The following is a 17,585-nucleotide window of genomic DNA, read 5'->3' on the forward strand; positions in this document are numbered from 1 at the left end:
TCAACAAGATCAAGACATAAAGATACTAAAGAAATGAAAGATTTTGGAGTAAATATAATGCTATATGTCCTATATATATAAGGTAAAATAGTGAAATCTACCATCCCAACAATCTCACACGGTCGTTTCTACGATGATTTGTGAAAAAGTAAATCAAACAGTTGTAGTTGATCACTAGGAGGGAGGATATTTTTCTTAACTTCGTCGAGATTCGACCCTTGCCCATTATAGTAATATCTACTCATGATCAACAAATGTAAGAGTCGATCGACATTAATATCACTCAACTAGAAAGGTATTGAGTTGATTGAGGATAACAATTAGTGTGACAGATCTTCTTTGATCCAAGCTCCATTCCATTGATTGATGGTTTAAAGGAGTCAAGTGATATTAATTCAGAACAGTTGTTGGAGCTTATTCATGACAATTTAAAGGGATATAAAAAGAAGGGTAAGAAGAGCTCAAATATATAACAATTCTCTAACAACCTCTAACTTCATAATCATGAAATAGGATTAACTTGCTTATGAGTTTTTCAGGATTGGCTTACTTTATGACTTCTTTAATCATGAGATCTCATATCATTTCATGATTAAGAACTCATAAAGTAAGCCTCATGCATCAATTTAAATCCCCTGAGTAAGAGCATCCATAATGCAAGGGTATTATAACGCCTTCCACCTTATTAAAGTGCGTGGGATCCACTGCCACATACTTATTATAACACCATATATTTTTTACCCACATTTCTATTAACATTAATATTCATTATTTATGGGTCCCACCATCCACTCAATCAACTTAAAATTATATATATTAAATAAATATATTTTAAAAATATTTTAAAATATTAAAATTATTATTATTATTTTTAATAATAATCTTACTAGTCGTTAAAAAAAATAACCATTAAAAAATAACTGTTAAAAAATTAACTATTTTATTTAATTTTTGATTTTAAAATTTATAATTTTTAAATAAAAATTAAAATTAATCATTAATAGCCGTTAAAATTAATCATTTAATAAATATATTTTAAAAATAAAAAATAAAAAAATAAAAAAAAGCATGCGGGGTGGGCCAGCCTGACCCACCCCACAACCATTTAACACGTTCAAAGTATTGAACGCGTTAAAACTCTTTAACGCCCCACATTGGTGTGGGGTGTTATAACGCGTCCCATGAATGCGCGTTGAACAAGCGTTGCAGGTGCCCTAATTCAGTTTGGGAGATCAATTTTGATTTTTTATTTTTAAATAGTCTCTCATTATTTAAAAAGTGTAACAAAGATAAAATACGGGATTACTATATAATATTAATTAATCATTATTATCTCAAAGTCAATCTATTCACTCGTTTAGATAATATTTTTCCTTATTAACTAATAAATTGACTAAATAAATTCATGTTTCTCTAATCAATTGGATCTATCGATTTAATTGGGGGCCAAATGCCTATGAAAAAATTATTTGAATTTGCGAAAAGATTACTTGGATTTATGAAAAAATTGTTTGGATTTATTTTAGAGTGTATGAGACAATTCTGAAAGGACCGTTAAGATGATGACTTCACATTTTACAATAATATTATTTATTCATGCTCTTAAAATTATGATGCGATAGTAAAAGGTGAAATAGATTTCATAGATAATAAAAATTTAAATTTTATTTAGTATATATTATATTTGGAGTTTAAAAAATTTATGATATCAAACAGCAACAACTTGAATTATAAAAAAATTAAAAAAAAAATTAAAATACAACAGTCCGTTTCTATGGAGCATGTTGCTGCGGCACGAATTTGAAGGCAATTGGGCCAGCCTGATTGCGTATGCGACCGGCGAGAAGAGCACCGCTGAGGCAAGCGAACGGTCGAAATCCATCCGCACAGATGCCACCATCGAACCAGTCGGATAGAAGGCGACTGGGACTGCCCTTGCTTGCTCAGATCACGCATCCCACCTGACCTGATCCCTTTTTCTCCTCCGTAGAAACCCACCGCCCCCGCTTTCCTTCCCACTTTCCAATTTCCGACATCTGCTTCTGGACGGGAGGCGAGAAGTTCGCGAGGAGGAGCTCCGCCAAGTCTTTAGGGTTTGGGTTATGGGAGTTGGGCGATGTCAGTCGAGAAACCGCCGGTAGAGATCTGCAAGGGCGTCCATGGCCTCGACAAGGTCGTGCTCAGGGAGGTCCGCGGAAGCTCCGCCGAGGTTCGTTCCGCATGTCTTCCTCTCTTTCCCGCGATCTGGATCCGTTTGTTTCGCCGTTTTATTTTCTTGTTCCTTTTATGACGCCCTTGTTAACTTTGCGTCGTTATCGTCGTATTCGTGGGCATGGTGGATCTGATTAAATAATATGAGATCTGGTGCTCTGTACGTGTTTCGACATTCTTATTTCACTAGTTGTGTTGATCTACGACTGTTTTGAGTTTTTCGACGGGTTGATTGTCTGCTGCTTACTCCTGGTAATTATTGTGGAAGTTGATCTGGATAACACGATAGCTTGTGTCAAAGTTAAATCAGATGCAATGCTTATGTTCTACGTGTACATTTGAAGACTGACACCTGACTGAAGGAAGATAGGCTAATGATGAGGGGTCGAATAAATTCTTTTTGGTCTTCTAGTTCTATTGCTAAGATGTTTAGCAAAACTTTTCCAAAGTAAGAACTTTGTAGTATGTTGTACCTAATCATTTCATGATTCATGGCCACCATAACATGCTTGGCAGTGGGAAAAGAACTGATTGGGCATCCTTGGTTCCAACATGCTTAGGCTACTAATAATTCTTATAATTAATGTTCAAGGTTCGACAAGCCAATATTACTGAATGGCACTGTCTTATTGGGATTAGGTTTTCATTTGCTTTTATTGTAAACTGAACTTTAAGCGAGGATGACCTCAGTAGTTTTTTGAGCAGTAAGTTCCCATGGTAAGAATATAGCAAAGAGAAATAGCTTTCTATAATTGTGACTTTTAAAATCATGGTTTGTGTTCTTGAACTATGATAAATGTTTGATTTGATGTCAAGCACTTCTAAAAGAACATAAACAGCCAGTTTGAGCACTCAAATTGTTTTTTATGGTTAGATATAAAAAAGAGGTGAAGATAATGTATTTGTTATCAAACTAATTGTAAAAACGTAAAAAAAGTGCTTTTCGAAAATCATATCCAACACTTCTTTTTACAAGTTCTTAAAAACCAAACCTTTATTTTTACAGCAGTCCAAAAGGCATTGACAATGCAGTTAGTATTTTTTTTTTATCTTGATAATTTTTCCTTTCCTTGCTATCTATTATTGAACATGGGAATCTTTAATAGATTGACCAAGAGAGTTAGTGACACAATTGCATATGTAAAAGAAGAGGAATACTAATTATTCATTTTTTTCATGAATATAACTCTTGCATTATAATTTGTAAATTTTGTATAGGTTTTAGTTATTTAATAAAATCTTTCAAAATTAAGGGGAAAAAAATAATGTTTAGGCGTGTGAGAGGAAAATTAAATCATACCATAAAAATTTTGGACTACCTGATATAGTTTTATAATTTTCAAACTTTGAAGTTGAAATCCATTTTTATTTCTCAAATTCTTCTTTCAATCAAACACAATGTTTTTTTTAGAAAAGTTTTTTCTCCCAAGCAGGGTCTAAGCTATTCAGTACATGGTTTTAAATGTTGTTCTCATTCACTGATGCTACATACTTCAAACCAATTCCTTTGCTACCTATTGATGTTGCTCCACTTCTTTGCTGTAGGACGAGTAAACAAGTGAAGAGATTTGGACTGAAGTCCACTTTAAAACCTAACCTAAACCATTGTTCTCCCCCTTCTTGATTCCACTTTCCTTCCACATTGGTGTCATTGGCACCACTTGTTGACATGCCAGCACAACATCGATATGGTTTCATTTTGGCTGGAGACTGAAACTTTGGTACAGAATGTGAACTTTAAACATTGATTCCGACAAAGTATGATTTCTAGATTTGTGATTTTTAAAAGATTATATACAAAAAATTCTTTCTTGAACTAATGCTTTAGTTTCAAAATTTTCTTGCATTTCCTATAGTTTGGTGGCTAGGAAGCATGAGATTGTCTCTTTCTTGAACTTGTAGGAAATACTTGTCAAATTTAAAATAATTGAATGAGATTTTGAGGATTTTGGAGTGAATATGAAACCACAAACTATTGGATCTTTCTGTTGAGGATAGAATGTAGATAAAGGGCAAGAAGAGAACATATAATCCATAAATTATATGTCATCTTCACCATATACTTACAAGTAACCATCTCCTAAAATTTTGTCAATATCATGCTGCTAATATCCATTAGTGGAGAATGGGCAGAAGGTACATAGACTGGAGTCCTATTATAGATCATGGCCAAAGCATACAAGCTGTATTTTAGAAGAGCTTATGACTATTCCTCATGCAGTAATGATAATCAAATATGAAATGTTATGCACCTTTCTTCACTAACTTTTATTGATTAATTATGTCAATATTTGGCTACCTAGTTGGTCCATGTCTCTATTAAAGGAGCAGCAAAGCACCACTGTTTTTTTTTTAAATACATTAGCTGTGATATCAGTTTAAGGTTAAGGTGAGTATCTATTTCCTATTCATTTGCAGGTGTATTTGTACGGAGGTCATGTGACATCTTGGAGGAATGACCATGGTGAGGAGTTGCTTTTTCTCAGCACTAAGGTATCAAAACTATTTCCAATAGTGGAGGTTTAATTGTGGAATTGGTCAAAATTATGTTGTAGATCCAAGGATTGAAATCTCGAGTTGTTTCGCTCGATATCAGTGAAATTTCTCTTTCCACTAGTGGACCGGCACCGACACTGGCACCGGCACCAGTGGTTCTGATTGGGATGCTGCTAGAGGTGTCGCTCGGGCTTGGAGATGCCTTCGGAGGCATTGCGCGAGTTCGGCCATTCCACCGGAGGTGTCGCCCGAGTCCAGCGACTCCTTCGGAGGCATCGTGCACGCCCGACCACATCACTGGAGGCGTTGCCCAAGTCCTGCGACGCCTCTGGAGGCGTCCCATGGGCCACGAGTTCCCCGATTGCGCAGAACAATGGGATCGAGTTAATAATTTTAATCAACTCCTAGCTATAGTTGAGATAATTTAAATAGACTTAATTAAAGCCTCATAAAATTATCCTTTTATTTTAAAAAATATTTTATTTTTGAATATTTAGATTAAATTTTTTATTTTTAGTTAATATATTTTATATTTAAAAAATATTGAAACTATATCGGCACGACATGATACGATCCTAAAATTATATCGTTCCGATCCGAGACCGAATCCTCGCCATGGCTCGGTATTTTAAACCTTGTATAGATCAACTTAATTCAGTCTTATATATGACCTTTTGTTTGACATTCAATATTGTTATATAAGGATATTATATGAACTATTTGGTTTGGAAGTAGTTATCAACTTGTTGACATGGGGCCGGAATAACCAACCGAAATAATTTGGAAATTCGGTTTGGTTTATTCAAACCTTTATTTTGTTCAAAAAAATATCGGTTAAATCGGTTTCGGTTTGAATTTTGGAAATCGGTTAAATCTATTAAATCAATTTTTTTATTAAATAAGAAAAAAAATATTAAACTTTTTTAATTTTTTATTAATCTGATTAAATTTTTATTAAAAAATCTTAATATTTTTTTTAAAAATGGTTAATTTGGTTATCAACCGAATTAATCAATTTTTTATTAGTTCGGTTTATTCTGTTTTAATAGTAAGAATTGGTCAGTTCAGTTGGTCGAAAAAAATTCGGCTATTCGATTCGATCGGTTCGGTTCTAACCGAATGCTCACCCTTTGTTCTGGAAACTTGAGTTGCTTGCATATCTACAGATTGACAACTGGTGCTAATTATTAGTATTATTGTTATTTTTCTCTAATCCATTTGAATCTAATCAATCACTACATGATAGGCTTTTGTTGCTTGAGGAATTAAGAATATAAAACTAAAAAAAAAAGTGCATTCTGAGAACTTAGAGCAAAAGATGGTGGCGGGAATAGAGTATATTAGGTTGGATCTATCAAAGTTGATTGGCTTCACCATTCCCCAAAACTCGAGCTATTATGAAATTAAGCAATTTATTTATGTATATCATTAACACTCCCTCTTCATGTTTGAGAGGATACTTAACTTGATTCACTCCAATTTCCTAGCACATGAATTAATTAGATATTTTTTGTCGCAAGAATACTCAACCATGGAATGTTGATTTGCTAATCATTATTCCCAAAGGCTCAAGCTATTGGGAAATGTACCAATTTATATATTGATATTATTAGTTTTAGATACATTAAGCTCAAACCTCTTTCTTGTGATAAACATGCCTTAAATACATGCATTTATTATTGTCTAAGTTGGATCTATTATAGATTGACAATTCACTATCTTGTATAAACTCCCAAAACCTAAAACTTAACCCAGTTTAGTTGAGTGAACCGTTCTAATCTTGATTAGAAATTGCAAGACAAGGTGATACTTGGGTTAAAAATCATTTTGCCGACTTCGATTTCAACATGCTGTTGAAGTAAAAGACATGTAAAATCAGCTTAAGATCCACACAATGCTTAGCTTCAATTTGGAAGCTACCATAATTGCTAGCTTTTATTAATTCCCGACTAGACAAACACATATAGTCACTGAGTGCCGGTTTTATCATTTGAATTCAACTTGTTTGGTTGTTGATTTCTACTGTGTCATCGCACATTTTTTACAGATTTACCATTTATTAAGTTTTGGTGATAGGATGTTATATTGGAACAAGAAATGGAGAAGGTAAAACTTTATTAGATTTCGTGATAACATGTGAACTTAGTGGGAAAATACGTTTTTCAAGAATTGAGAAGAATAGAAGACCTGGTTATATTCAAAAGTGGGAAAATAAGTTAGTGGTCAAGAAAAGGGATAGAAAAATTTATAAAAATTGCAAGGTTATCCTCGGAGAAAACTTAACCACTCAATATAGGTTGGTGATGTTAGATACATTCCTCAAGCATAATATCAGTAGGGAAAAACATGCATGACTGCTAGGATTAAGTAGTAGAAGTTAAAGGATGAGAACTAAAATATCTTTAAGGAGAAGATAGGAGATTGGAGTATGATATAGGATAAGATGACATCACACTTGAAAACAGTGGCCAAGAGTGTACTTAGTGAGCCAAGACGACGAACACCATCAAATAAAGAATCTTGATAGTGGAATGACAAAGTACATGAGAGCGTGATGGAAAAATGAACAACTAAGTTATTGTAAACTTATAAGAATGAAGAAATTTTAAAAAAAAATATATAGTAGTCAAGAAAGAGGAGTAGTAAGTCAAGCTAAGAATGAAGTTTTTGAATGTTTGTATTAACAACTTCATACAAAAGAAGTGGAAGAGATATATATAGAATTGTTAAAGCGAGAGAGAGGAAAACAATGAATCTAATAGGGTACTAATGAAGGATGAGGAAATAAGGGAGTGATAGAACTGACATTTCAACAACATTTTAATGAAGGTCTTTGCGATCAACTTAACTTAGAAAATTTAAGTAGGTTAGAGCAGTATTTTTTATTATAAAATTTAAATTTCAAAAGTAGAACAGGTATATGGGATGCAAAATGGAAAAATGATTGGATCATATGATATTCCAATTGAGGTGTAAAAGTGACTAGAGAAGTAGGGTATTCTTGAGGGCTAGAGATATTGAAGGAATATATTCTTCTTTGAAGTTTAACGAGTAGCTTAGTGAATGACTTGCGAAGTTATTTAATCTATATTGGAAATGAAGAAAATGCTTGATTAATAGAGGGTAACTACTCTAGTCCCTTATATAAAAACCAAGAAGGCATACAAGATTATGCGAATTATAGGGGCATTAAGCTAAAGCGCCATGCCATGAAACTTTGGGAAAGTATCATAGAAAAATTTTAAAGGAAACCAAGGTACCTGAAAATCAATTTAATCTATATTGGAAATGAAGAAAATGCTTGATTAATAGAGGGTAACTACTCTAGTCCCTTGTATAAAAACAAAGAAAATATACAAGATTGTGCGAATTATAGGGGCATTAAGCTAAGGCGCCATACCATGAAACTTTGGAAAAGTATTATGGAAATTTTTTTAAGGAAACCAAGGTATCTGAAAATCAATTTAGATTCATGCTTGAAAGGTCGATGATAGAAGCTATACATTTTCTCAAACAACTGAATAAAAAGTAATAAAAAAGTATCAAGATATTCATTGATCTAGAAAAAACTTATTAAGGAATCTCGAGAAAAATTATGTGGAGAATTCTAGAAAAGAAACGTGTTAGCGTAGCATATATTGAAATAATTAAGGATATATATGAGTATGTAATGACAAGAGTGAAAATTTGAGATGACTTAATTGAAGTGTTTCCTATAAAGATAGAGTCACATTAAGGATCAGTTTTAAGTCCATAGCTTTTTATACTAGTCATGGATGAACTCATTGGACGTATACAAGACACGTTACCATGGTGTATGTTATTTGTAGATGATATTGTTGATCGATGATACACATAAAGATGTAAATGATAAATTGATATCTTAATGAGAAACATTAGAAGTGAATTTTTTTTTTTAACTTAGTAGAGTAAAGATAAAATATATGAAATTTAAGTTTAGACATAGTAAGACAATTGTTAAAATAGGAGATGATGAGTTATCGGTAACTTAGAGTGTTAAGTATCTATGATCTTTTTTGCAAAAGGATGGAGGGTTGTTAAAGATGTTTTGTATAAGACACAAGCAATATGGTTGGAATGGAGGAGGACATTAGATGTTCTTTGTGATTGTAAAGTTACTCTTAAAGCTTAAAGAATTTTTTTATAAAACAGTGGTTAGATCTGTTATATTATATGGAACTGAATTTTTGGCTATAAATCGAGTACACAAATAGAAGATGAGAGTCACATAGATGAGGATGTTAAGATGGATGTGCGGATATACGAGGATGAACAAGATAAGAAATGAGAATATTAAAGAGAAAGTCGAGAAGAAAAAACTTTGAGAGACGCATTTAAGATGGGTATGAATGTGTACTCAGGTGATAAAAAATACCTAGTTAGGCGATGTAAAACTATGATAAATACGCATATTAATCTAGGAAGAGGGAGATCAAAGAAGACTTAGTAACAATAAAATAGAAAAAAATTCGTTTAGATATAGATGAAGATATAGTAAGGGATTGAGTACAATGACGTAGGAGGATCTATATAGCTGACTCTACTTAGTGGGATAAAAGTTTAGTTGTTGTTGTAGGGTGATACACTGCTAGGCTAATCTATATATATAAATATATACACACACACACACACACACACACACACACACAATGCTCCCTCTATTTGAGGGGAGTAGGGGGAAGGAAGGTAGCATGTTGGAGAGGGAAGAAGGGAAGGAAGAGATGGGATAGATTTCCTTTGTTTTGTTTACTTGAAAAGATAGGAGAGAATAGGAAATGGGAGAAAATTATAACTTTAACAATTCAATTTTGTCATCCCAAGACATGCAGGGTTGAACCAGTCTTTTCGACACTTTTACTCTCTTTTCTCGTCTATTCCAGCAGGAAAAGAGCTCCAAATTCTTCCTCACTCTTCCCTTTTATCCCCCACCAAAGTGGTCAAGAGAAATGATTGTGTTTCCTCCCTTGCATCTATCTGGACTCCCTCTCAAGTAGACACATCATAAATGCAGATGCTTTGTACTTGCTTGTGTTAAAATTAACTTGTTTCATAGTTATTTTCTTTCAAAATTTGTTGTATGATTGATATTGCTTGAAATTTGTATAAAGCAGTGTTGAATCCACAATGATCAATGATTAACTAAGAATCTGGTTAACTAAGAATCTGGTTGAGTGATGACATCTTTTGTGTACTGCTATGACTTCATAAGAGTTGAGTAGATGATCTGATCTTGATTGTTGCAATTAGAAATTACTCACAATTATTAAGCTGATCTCACATTATCACATTGAGGTTGATTCTGCATTTGCATCCACGACTCTGTCCCAAGTATTCCTTCGTAAAGTGAACTTACAATTTGAATTAGAAACTCCAACATGTTTTGGAAGCCCTTATGCTCATCAAATTGTGAAACCGTTAATTCACAATTATTAAGCTGTTCTCACATTGTCACTTTGAGGTTGATTCTGCATTTGCATCTACGGCTCTATCCCAAGGTATTCCTTTGTAAAATGAACTTACAATTTGAATTAGAAACAAAACAAGAATGGGAATAATTTCTTTTGCTTGAACAAACATTGTCCAAGACATGATTTCTAAAGTCTTTTAGTAAACTGCTAGCTTTATGGGAGCATGGCATTCATATCTATTACTAATCTTGCATGGCTGATTGTTTTACTTGATTAATCTAACACGATAAAAAATTCTGCATGTTGCAATTAATGATCAGATTCATTGGTATCTTTTGTTTGATTTGTCGGAGAGTTGCATCTCAACCCTCTCTTTCTCTTCATCACACAACTGTTATATAATTTTCCCATGGTTTCTTTTTAGGCTGATTTCAAGCCTCCAAAAGCTATACGTGGTGGTATCCCAATATGCTTTCCTCAAGTATGACATTCTTCTTCTTGTTGTGCACTTTATTTTTTCTTCTTCTGGATTTATTTATATTATTCAACTAATTTAAGAGAGATGCAGTTTGGGAGCCATGGAAATCTTGATCAGCATGGTTTTGCAAGAAATAGATTTTGGAGCATTGATACCAACCCCCCTCCTTTTCCTACTGTCAGCATCAACAAAGCTTTCATTGATTTGATCTTTAAACCAAGTGAAGAAGATCTCAAAATATGGCCTCATAGGTACTAGTCAAAAAGATACATTCATTCTTACCTATAGTTTATCATTCTAATTTCTTTTGGTAAAAAAAAAAGGGGGGGGGGGGGGATTACTTAAAATTTCTAAGCTTGATGGATGCTACTGCTGCCTTCTTTTGGTAGTTATGAATTTCGTCTAAGGATTACTTTGGGACCTGGAGGAGATCTAATGCTGACATCACGGATAAGGAATATCGATGCAAAGCCATTTTCCTTCACATTTGCCTACCACACCTACTTATCTGTTTCTGATATCAGGTAGCATAGATGAATTTGAATATATTTTTCCTGTTTATACCATTGGCATTTTGAAGAAGATATATTTGGACATCTCCTGGCTTTTGTTCCTGTGTGTAAATGCTTCTTTTTATGTAACAACAAAAAAATTTAAAAAATATTTTATTCTGATTAATTTGTACTTGGTAACAAAACACATGATTGTTTCCTGCTAGTTCTAACTCCTAAAATTCCAATTGTCACTGTTACAGATACTTGAATGCTTAAGATATTAAAAATTTTAGCCTAGGGTGAACTGCATAATCAGGGGTTTACATGCATTTATGTTTACCTGTGAATCCTTGTTATAACAAATTTTTTTTAATCCATCCTGTGTCCTTTTTAAATGATTGCACCTATATGCTCTATCAAGATGTTAATGCCCAGGGTAAAGTAAGAATTTATGATTAATGATTGAAATGTCATGCTGTCTCAGTTGGTATGAGCTGACCGATATCATTTGCTGACCAAGATACCTTTTTCACACTGACATTCTATAGATGTAATGTTTGAGTCCACCTATATCACATAATAGCAGATGAGAATCTCCGTCTCTTAGTTGGTTTTTTTTGACTTTCATAGTTTGATTGTTTATCTTCTATGTGATGGATACCAACATTCAATTTTCTTATTAACCACTTGAAAATTTTTTTTAGAGATACTCATCTTGTACAGTTGGATCCTTATTTGTGTTGAATACAAATATTTGAGTCCTAGTAACATAGCTTATCAAGAGGTTTGTAGTGTCTGATTGCAAGGAGGGGGGTGTCACTGAAAACTCGTAATAGGTTCATGTCATGTTCTAGAAGCTGTGGATGGGGGGAGGGGGGTGGGGGTGAGGGGCAAGAGACCAACAGTTAAGGGATGCGGAGTGAACCTAAAGAAGCATTTCAATGAAGATGAGCCTCAGGTTCGCCCTCCCAGAATAGAGCAACTTCAAACCACAGAATAGGAAGGGAGAAGCAAATGATGATGTATGGCTTCTAAAAGTTTATTATAGAATTTTATGTAATATTTTATAATGATCTTAAATATTAATTTAATTTATAATTAACAATATGGATGGAAAGGGGTGGTTAGAGTCATAGGATTTTACTTTTTTTTTATTAATAATTAAGTTAGATGACAATATAACTTTGATGGTGCATTTGATTCTTCAATTGAATTGTCAGAGTATGGAATTATTATTCCAAGGAATGAAATCGAACGGGAAAATAATAGGAATAAGCATTCTTCAATTTGTGTAAGTAATGGTGTAACTTCTTCTTTATCATTTCTATTTTGGTTGGTAAGAGTGTGATAAGTATAGACAAGAAATAACATACAGAGTACTAAAATATACTCGCAAGAAATGTTACCTTGATAGCTTGACCTATCCACCCTGCTAATTTTGCTATGTCCATTAGGCTTGTTATGTCCTCCTTGTTTGCTTAGCTCATTGAGTCCACTTGGTCCATTCAGCCTGTCTGGTCCAACCAATTAGTTTACTCAGCCCCCCTTCTCTTGCTCGGGCTTACCGTCGAAAGATCACCTTTGACCAATGAAATAACACAACTAGTTAGTAATTACCAGGTAGCATTAGAATGTCGCAATTACAATTCATCAACGTCACCATCAAAACATATTCAATTATACCAAATTATAATCCACCTATCAAAGAAAGCCATATTTGTTAATATTGATATTGGTTATTTCAAAATTTTGGTATCAGATCAGCAGAATCAGTTGGCTTTTTAAATAAAAATAAAATAAATTTATTTGATGTATGAGGCAATAAAATATTTTAAAATTTAAAGAATAAAGCATTTTATATCTCACTATATATCAGAATTTTATATTTCTTCAGTTATTAATATATATAAATAACATTAAATTAATAAAATCAGACTATTATTTTAATTAATTAATCTAGTAATATAATAATTTGATTATTCATAACATAATAAAGGGTAGCCCAGTGCACGAAGCTCTCGCCAATGTGGAGTTCTGAAGAAGGATATGACCACATTGGGTCTATCATACACAGTCTTATCCTACATGGCAAAAGACTATTTTCGCGACTCTAACTTGTGACCACAATCATTGCGCCAAGGCTTCCCTTCATTCATAATAATCAAATAAACATAATTAATTAGTAAAAATCATTTATAATTGTTCCAAAATTAGTGATGATATATTTTTTTTATCTTTGACCATAAAGTGTTTATGCATCATTTGGGGCTGGAGCGACAAGCTGATTATATAATTATTCCAAAAATAGTGATGATATAGTTTTTAAAATGTTTATGCTATAGATATTACTAGTTAATTATGTAACTTATATTAAGGAAGTGTCGGATGAATTTGGTCTATTGTACACAATCTTATCCTGCATTGCTGTTTATACGACTCGAATCCGTGATCACAAGGTCACAAGACAACAACTTTACCACTGTGCCAAGACTCTCTTCCAATAATTTACTATTAATATATAGTTATATAATTATTCTTTCAATATTGATCTAGTAATGACTAAAGGTTTTTAATAATTCCAATATTAGTGATGATACATTTTTTCAATATTAATTAACTATTAATAATATGAATATTACGCTGATATCATTTTCACAACATTAATAAACTATGTATTAATCGTATGAATCATGTTAAGTGGTCTAATTAGTTTTACAAATTATATCAAGTAAAATCAATAAATTAATGATGTCAATAATCTTAATCAATTTTATTGTTTTTTCTAAGTAATACTATTAATTTAAAATTGTTTAATTAATCAAGTAAAATCATATTAACATGGAACTTCCTAGACCTATTTGTTTCTTTTCAGAATTCTCTTCCAAATGGAAATTTTTTTACAATATCATATTGTTCATGCAACATGCTTTCCATTTTCTCTTGTTTGCACTCTCGACTTGATTGAAAAAGAATGTATCAAAAATCATTTTTTTCATTTTTTAAATCAAAAACAATGTTATTGGTTAATTATTTTTTATTTTTTATTATTCAAAAACTATTCAATATTTACTGAGAAATGATTATATAGTTGATGATGAAATTATTGATTCCCATATGATCAAAGGATAGTTAATAAATGTTTTTAAAAATAAGTTTTATCAAATATCAATGGTGATATCATTAATTAACTGTAATCAATTATAATTAATTAAATTCAGTTGTCCATCAAATGATAAGTTACCTATTACATATGATCAATTTTTACCTTTCCATAACTTACACTTCATACAGTATTAAGTATAATCGTAATTGTTGACTCAAAAAAACATTAACCTTAATCTTATGTTGTTACTAATTTCCAATCATACTGTTACTTATTGTATCTGTTATTCCTTATTACAAACACTATTTCTGTTTTAGTTACAATAATCAAATTTATAATCAGTATTAGTTAAGTTGGTTAATTCATGCCCTTTTTTTTTCCAAAAATATTATGTATTATGGAATACTGTGTGATCCTTTTATTCTTGTGATACATATTTGTTTGCCCTCAAGATCAATTCATGTTTTAGTGAAGTTAGGGTTGAAGGGCTTGAGACTCTTGATTTCCTTGATAACTTAAAAGCCAAGGAGCGATTCACAGAACAAGGAGATGCGATCACTTTTGAATCTGAAGTACGCACTTGGGCATGAGCATGGCCATGTTTTGATTTATAATCAATCAATTTTCTGACCTCTCTTTATGACAGGTGGACAAGATATATCTGGCGACCCCAACCAAGATTGCGATTATAGATCATGAAAAAAAACGAACATTTGTTTTGAGGAAAGATGGGCTTCCAGATGCAGGTAAGCTTTGGGGCCTTTGGTTGTTTTGCCTCTAGGCAGGTTTACAAAAAACTCTAAACCTTCTGGTTTCATTTTTTTTTTTTTTTTTTGCATTTGTTCTCAGTGGTATGGAATCCTTGGGAAAAGAAGGCCAAATCCATGGCTGATTTTGGGGATGATGATTACAAACATATGCTCTGTGTGGAGGCAGCAGCTGTTGAAAAGGCCATCACTCTCAAGCCTGGTGAAGAATGGAAGGGCAGGTTGGAGCTTTCTGCTGTTCCTTCCAGTTATCGTAGTGGACAATTGGATCCTCAAAGGGTGCTTCAAGGATGAATAATAGATGTCCTTTATGGTGAGCTAACTATCCATTCTGCAGCTTATTAAATGACAGTGGTATTTATGTAACTTGACCAGCAACTATCCTAAATCGAGAACTTCGTGGATCGTTTTGCTAACCACTCTTAACAATAGAGATACGCAACAGTTTTGAGATTCCTGGCCTAATTATTTAGACACAGTAATCAATGTGGATCATCTAATATCGTGTCATTTATTGATATGGTTGCTTTTTGGATATGCAGGCACTTAAATGACACAATGCTTGGCAACAAGATAATTTTTTGTTTGTTGGAGCAAGTCAGTCCATCACTTTCTTCAATCGTTTGCTTTTCCTTTTCCCTGCTCCCTTTGTAGGTCTCTGAAGAGAAACTACTTGATGTGATCGATGGGAAATGTCGAATGCTCAATAATTGTGACTTGTGTTTCTTTTCTGTACCCTTCTCATAAAGTTTGAAATTTTGTATCTCTGGAGAATGGCTGGCCGATGCAGTTCACGTCTCATACTATATATGTTCGTTCTCTCATCAAAAGGTGCTACTCTATAATCTCTTTAGCAAATCCTTGAGTATTTATTCAAATTTGTGTCGCATTTGTTCCATTAGTTACAGATCATGCTAATAAATTTCTGTCTCAGTTTAATCTCCGTTGTTATGAGTATTAAAAAAAGTCATATTTGCCGGGCCCACATATCACGGCCCTGCATTATGACAGGAGTGGGTATATTAAAGAAGTCATAAAGTAGTCGTGCTACTTCCACCAGTGCACGATTAAGTCATCATAAACGGTTGCAGAGGGAAAGCTACATTTTCATCGTACTGCAATTGCCTTGTGCTAAAAACAACTTTGAAAAATAAAATTAGTGTGCACAAGAACTTATTCGAGATTAACTGTTTTTAAGTTTATTTATTTTATTAAAAATTTATCAAACTATTTTAAATTTAATTAATAGTGTTATTATCTTTATAAATGATTAAATATTTATTTAATATATGGAATTTATATTATTTGTTTTAATTTTAATATATTTTAAGTAATTAAAAATTATAAAAAAGCACTTGACCCAATGACATGATTGGAGGAAGAAGCACCGCGATCACCAATGACACGAGAGATGTTTTCCACGAGTTAAGAACTCAAATCTTAGAAATTTAAACAATCATTTTGCATTAATACCACAAATATTGAGTCCAAAAATATAGACGAAACATTACATAACTTGTTTAGTATGTAAGTGTAAGAAGAGTTGACTCAATTTAATATGAATCAACTTTTGGGGTCAAGGGAAATAAGGCCAAACTAGTGGTTAAAGGTTTCTTCTTCAATTTGTGAAGCTTTGAATCTTTTTTAATTTCCTTCACTTCCTTTCTACTCTTGGATGAGGAAATTGATGTTTCCTCGACTACCATCTTAGAAGTTGAACTCTTCTCATCCTCCAACTTCTATTCTTGAGCTAAATGACTTATCTCTTTGAGCTCTTCCTCCTCTTGTGTCGATCATGAATTCTCCTGGGTTTATTATCTCATGAATTCTCATGGGTTTATTATCTAGTCTCCTCGGGATAGTTGACTCCTCCGACATACTTGTCTGACCGACTCCTGTAGTCGACTCCTATGACTAATTTCTATCAACTCCTCCTACTGACTCCTTCAGCCAACTCTCCTATTGACTCCTCCTACTGATTCCTTCAGCCAACTCTCCTATCAACTCCTTCTGCCGACTCTTGTAATCGACTTCTCCTGCCGACTCCGTATCGTTGCTAATTCATCATAAGATGGTAGAGCTAGTATTTACTCTTCTAGAACTTTAAACTTGAATAACATCCAATCAATCTTAACCATTTAAAAAATCATTACTTACCAAGCATCCAATCGGTCTCGACTTGTATGGATTGTTACATGCTTAGAGTTTACTCTTTTAGAACTTCATTTACAAACAAACATTCGATTCTCTTTAATCTATTTGGACTTTAACTGTCAACTCCCTATTAAACTTCTCCATCAACTCCTCTTCCTCCATCCATCGTTGCATTGCATCAGAAGATAGAGAAGACTTCTTCTCCATTTCTCCATGGAAGGAAACTTGACATCCAATACAAATTCAACCTTTGCTTGCTTTTTGGATTCATTTCTATTGAAGTCATTGGAGTAATCGACGGTAGACGAGAAGTCGTTGGGAAACAACTAGAGTTTAGTGGTTGATGCCAAATTAAACAAAATGAAGCTAAAGGGAATCACCAGATTAATTGATATTGAATGAGGCGAAGAAGTCATTGGGGAGATAGAGTTTAACACCAAATTAATACGAGGA

The 17,585-nt window shown here is 33.0% G+C and overlaps 1 protein-coding gene across 2 annotated transcripts; it reads left to right on the top strand.

Moving 5' to 3' along the window:
• Positions 1–1,894: 1,894 nt before the first annotated feature.
• LOC141835842 (putative glucose-6-phosphate 1-epimerase) lies at positions 1,895–15,864 on the top strand. Of its 2 annotated transcripts, none has more exons than XM_074723222.1 (9): positions 1,895–2,209; positions 4,630–4,704; positions 10,561–10,617; positions 10,705–10,865; positions 11,004–11,138; positions 14,690–14,783; positions 14,858–14,957; positions 15,061–15,291; positions 15,521–15,864. In XM_074723222.1, the coding sequence occupies exons 1-8, from the start codon at positions 2,117–2,119 to the stop codon at positions 15,270–15,272; spliced, it is 927 nt and encodes a 308-aa protein (XP_074579323.1). In that variant the 5' UTR covers positions 1,895–2,116; the 3' UTR covers positions 15,273–15,291; positions 15,521–15,864. The 2 variants fall into 2 exon arrangements, with proteins under 2 accessions (XP_074579323.1, XP_074579322.1); XM_074723221.1 differs by having other exon boundaries at positions 1,896–2,209; positions 14,681–14,783.
• Positions 15,865–17,585: the final 1,721 nt, after the last annotated feature.

The sequence above is a fragment of the Curcuma longa genome, chromosome 10, assembly GCF_044706935.1.
Source record: "Curcuma longa cultivar G26 ecotype Majalengka, Jawa Barat chromosome 10, ITB_CL_G26_1.1, whole genome shotgun sequence".
Taxonomy (NCBI): Eukaryota; Viridiplantae; Streptophyta; class Magnoliopsida; order Zingiberales; family Zingiberaceae; genus Curcuma; species Curcuma longa.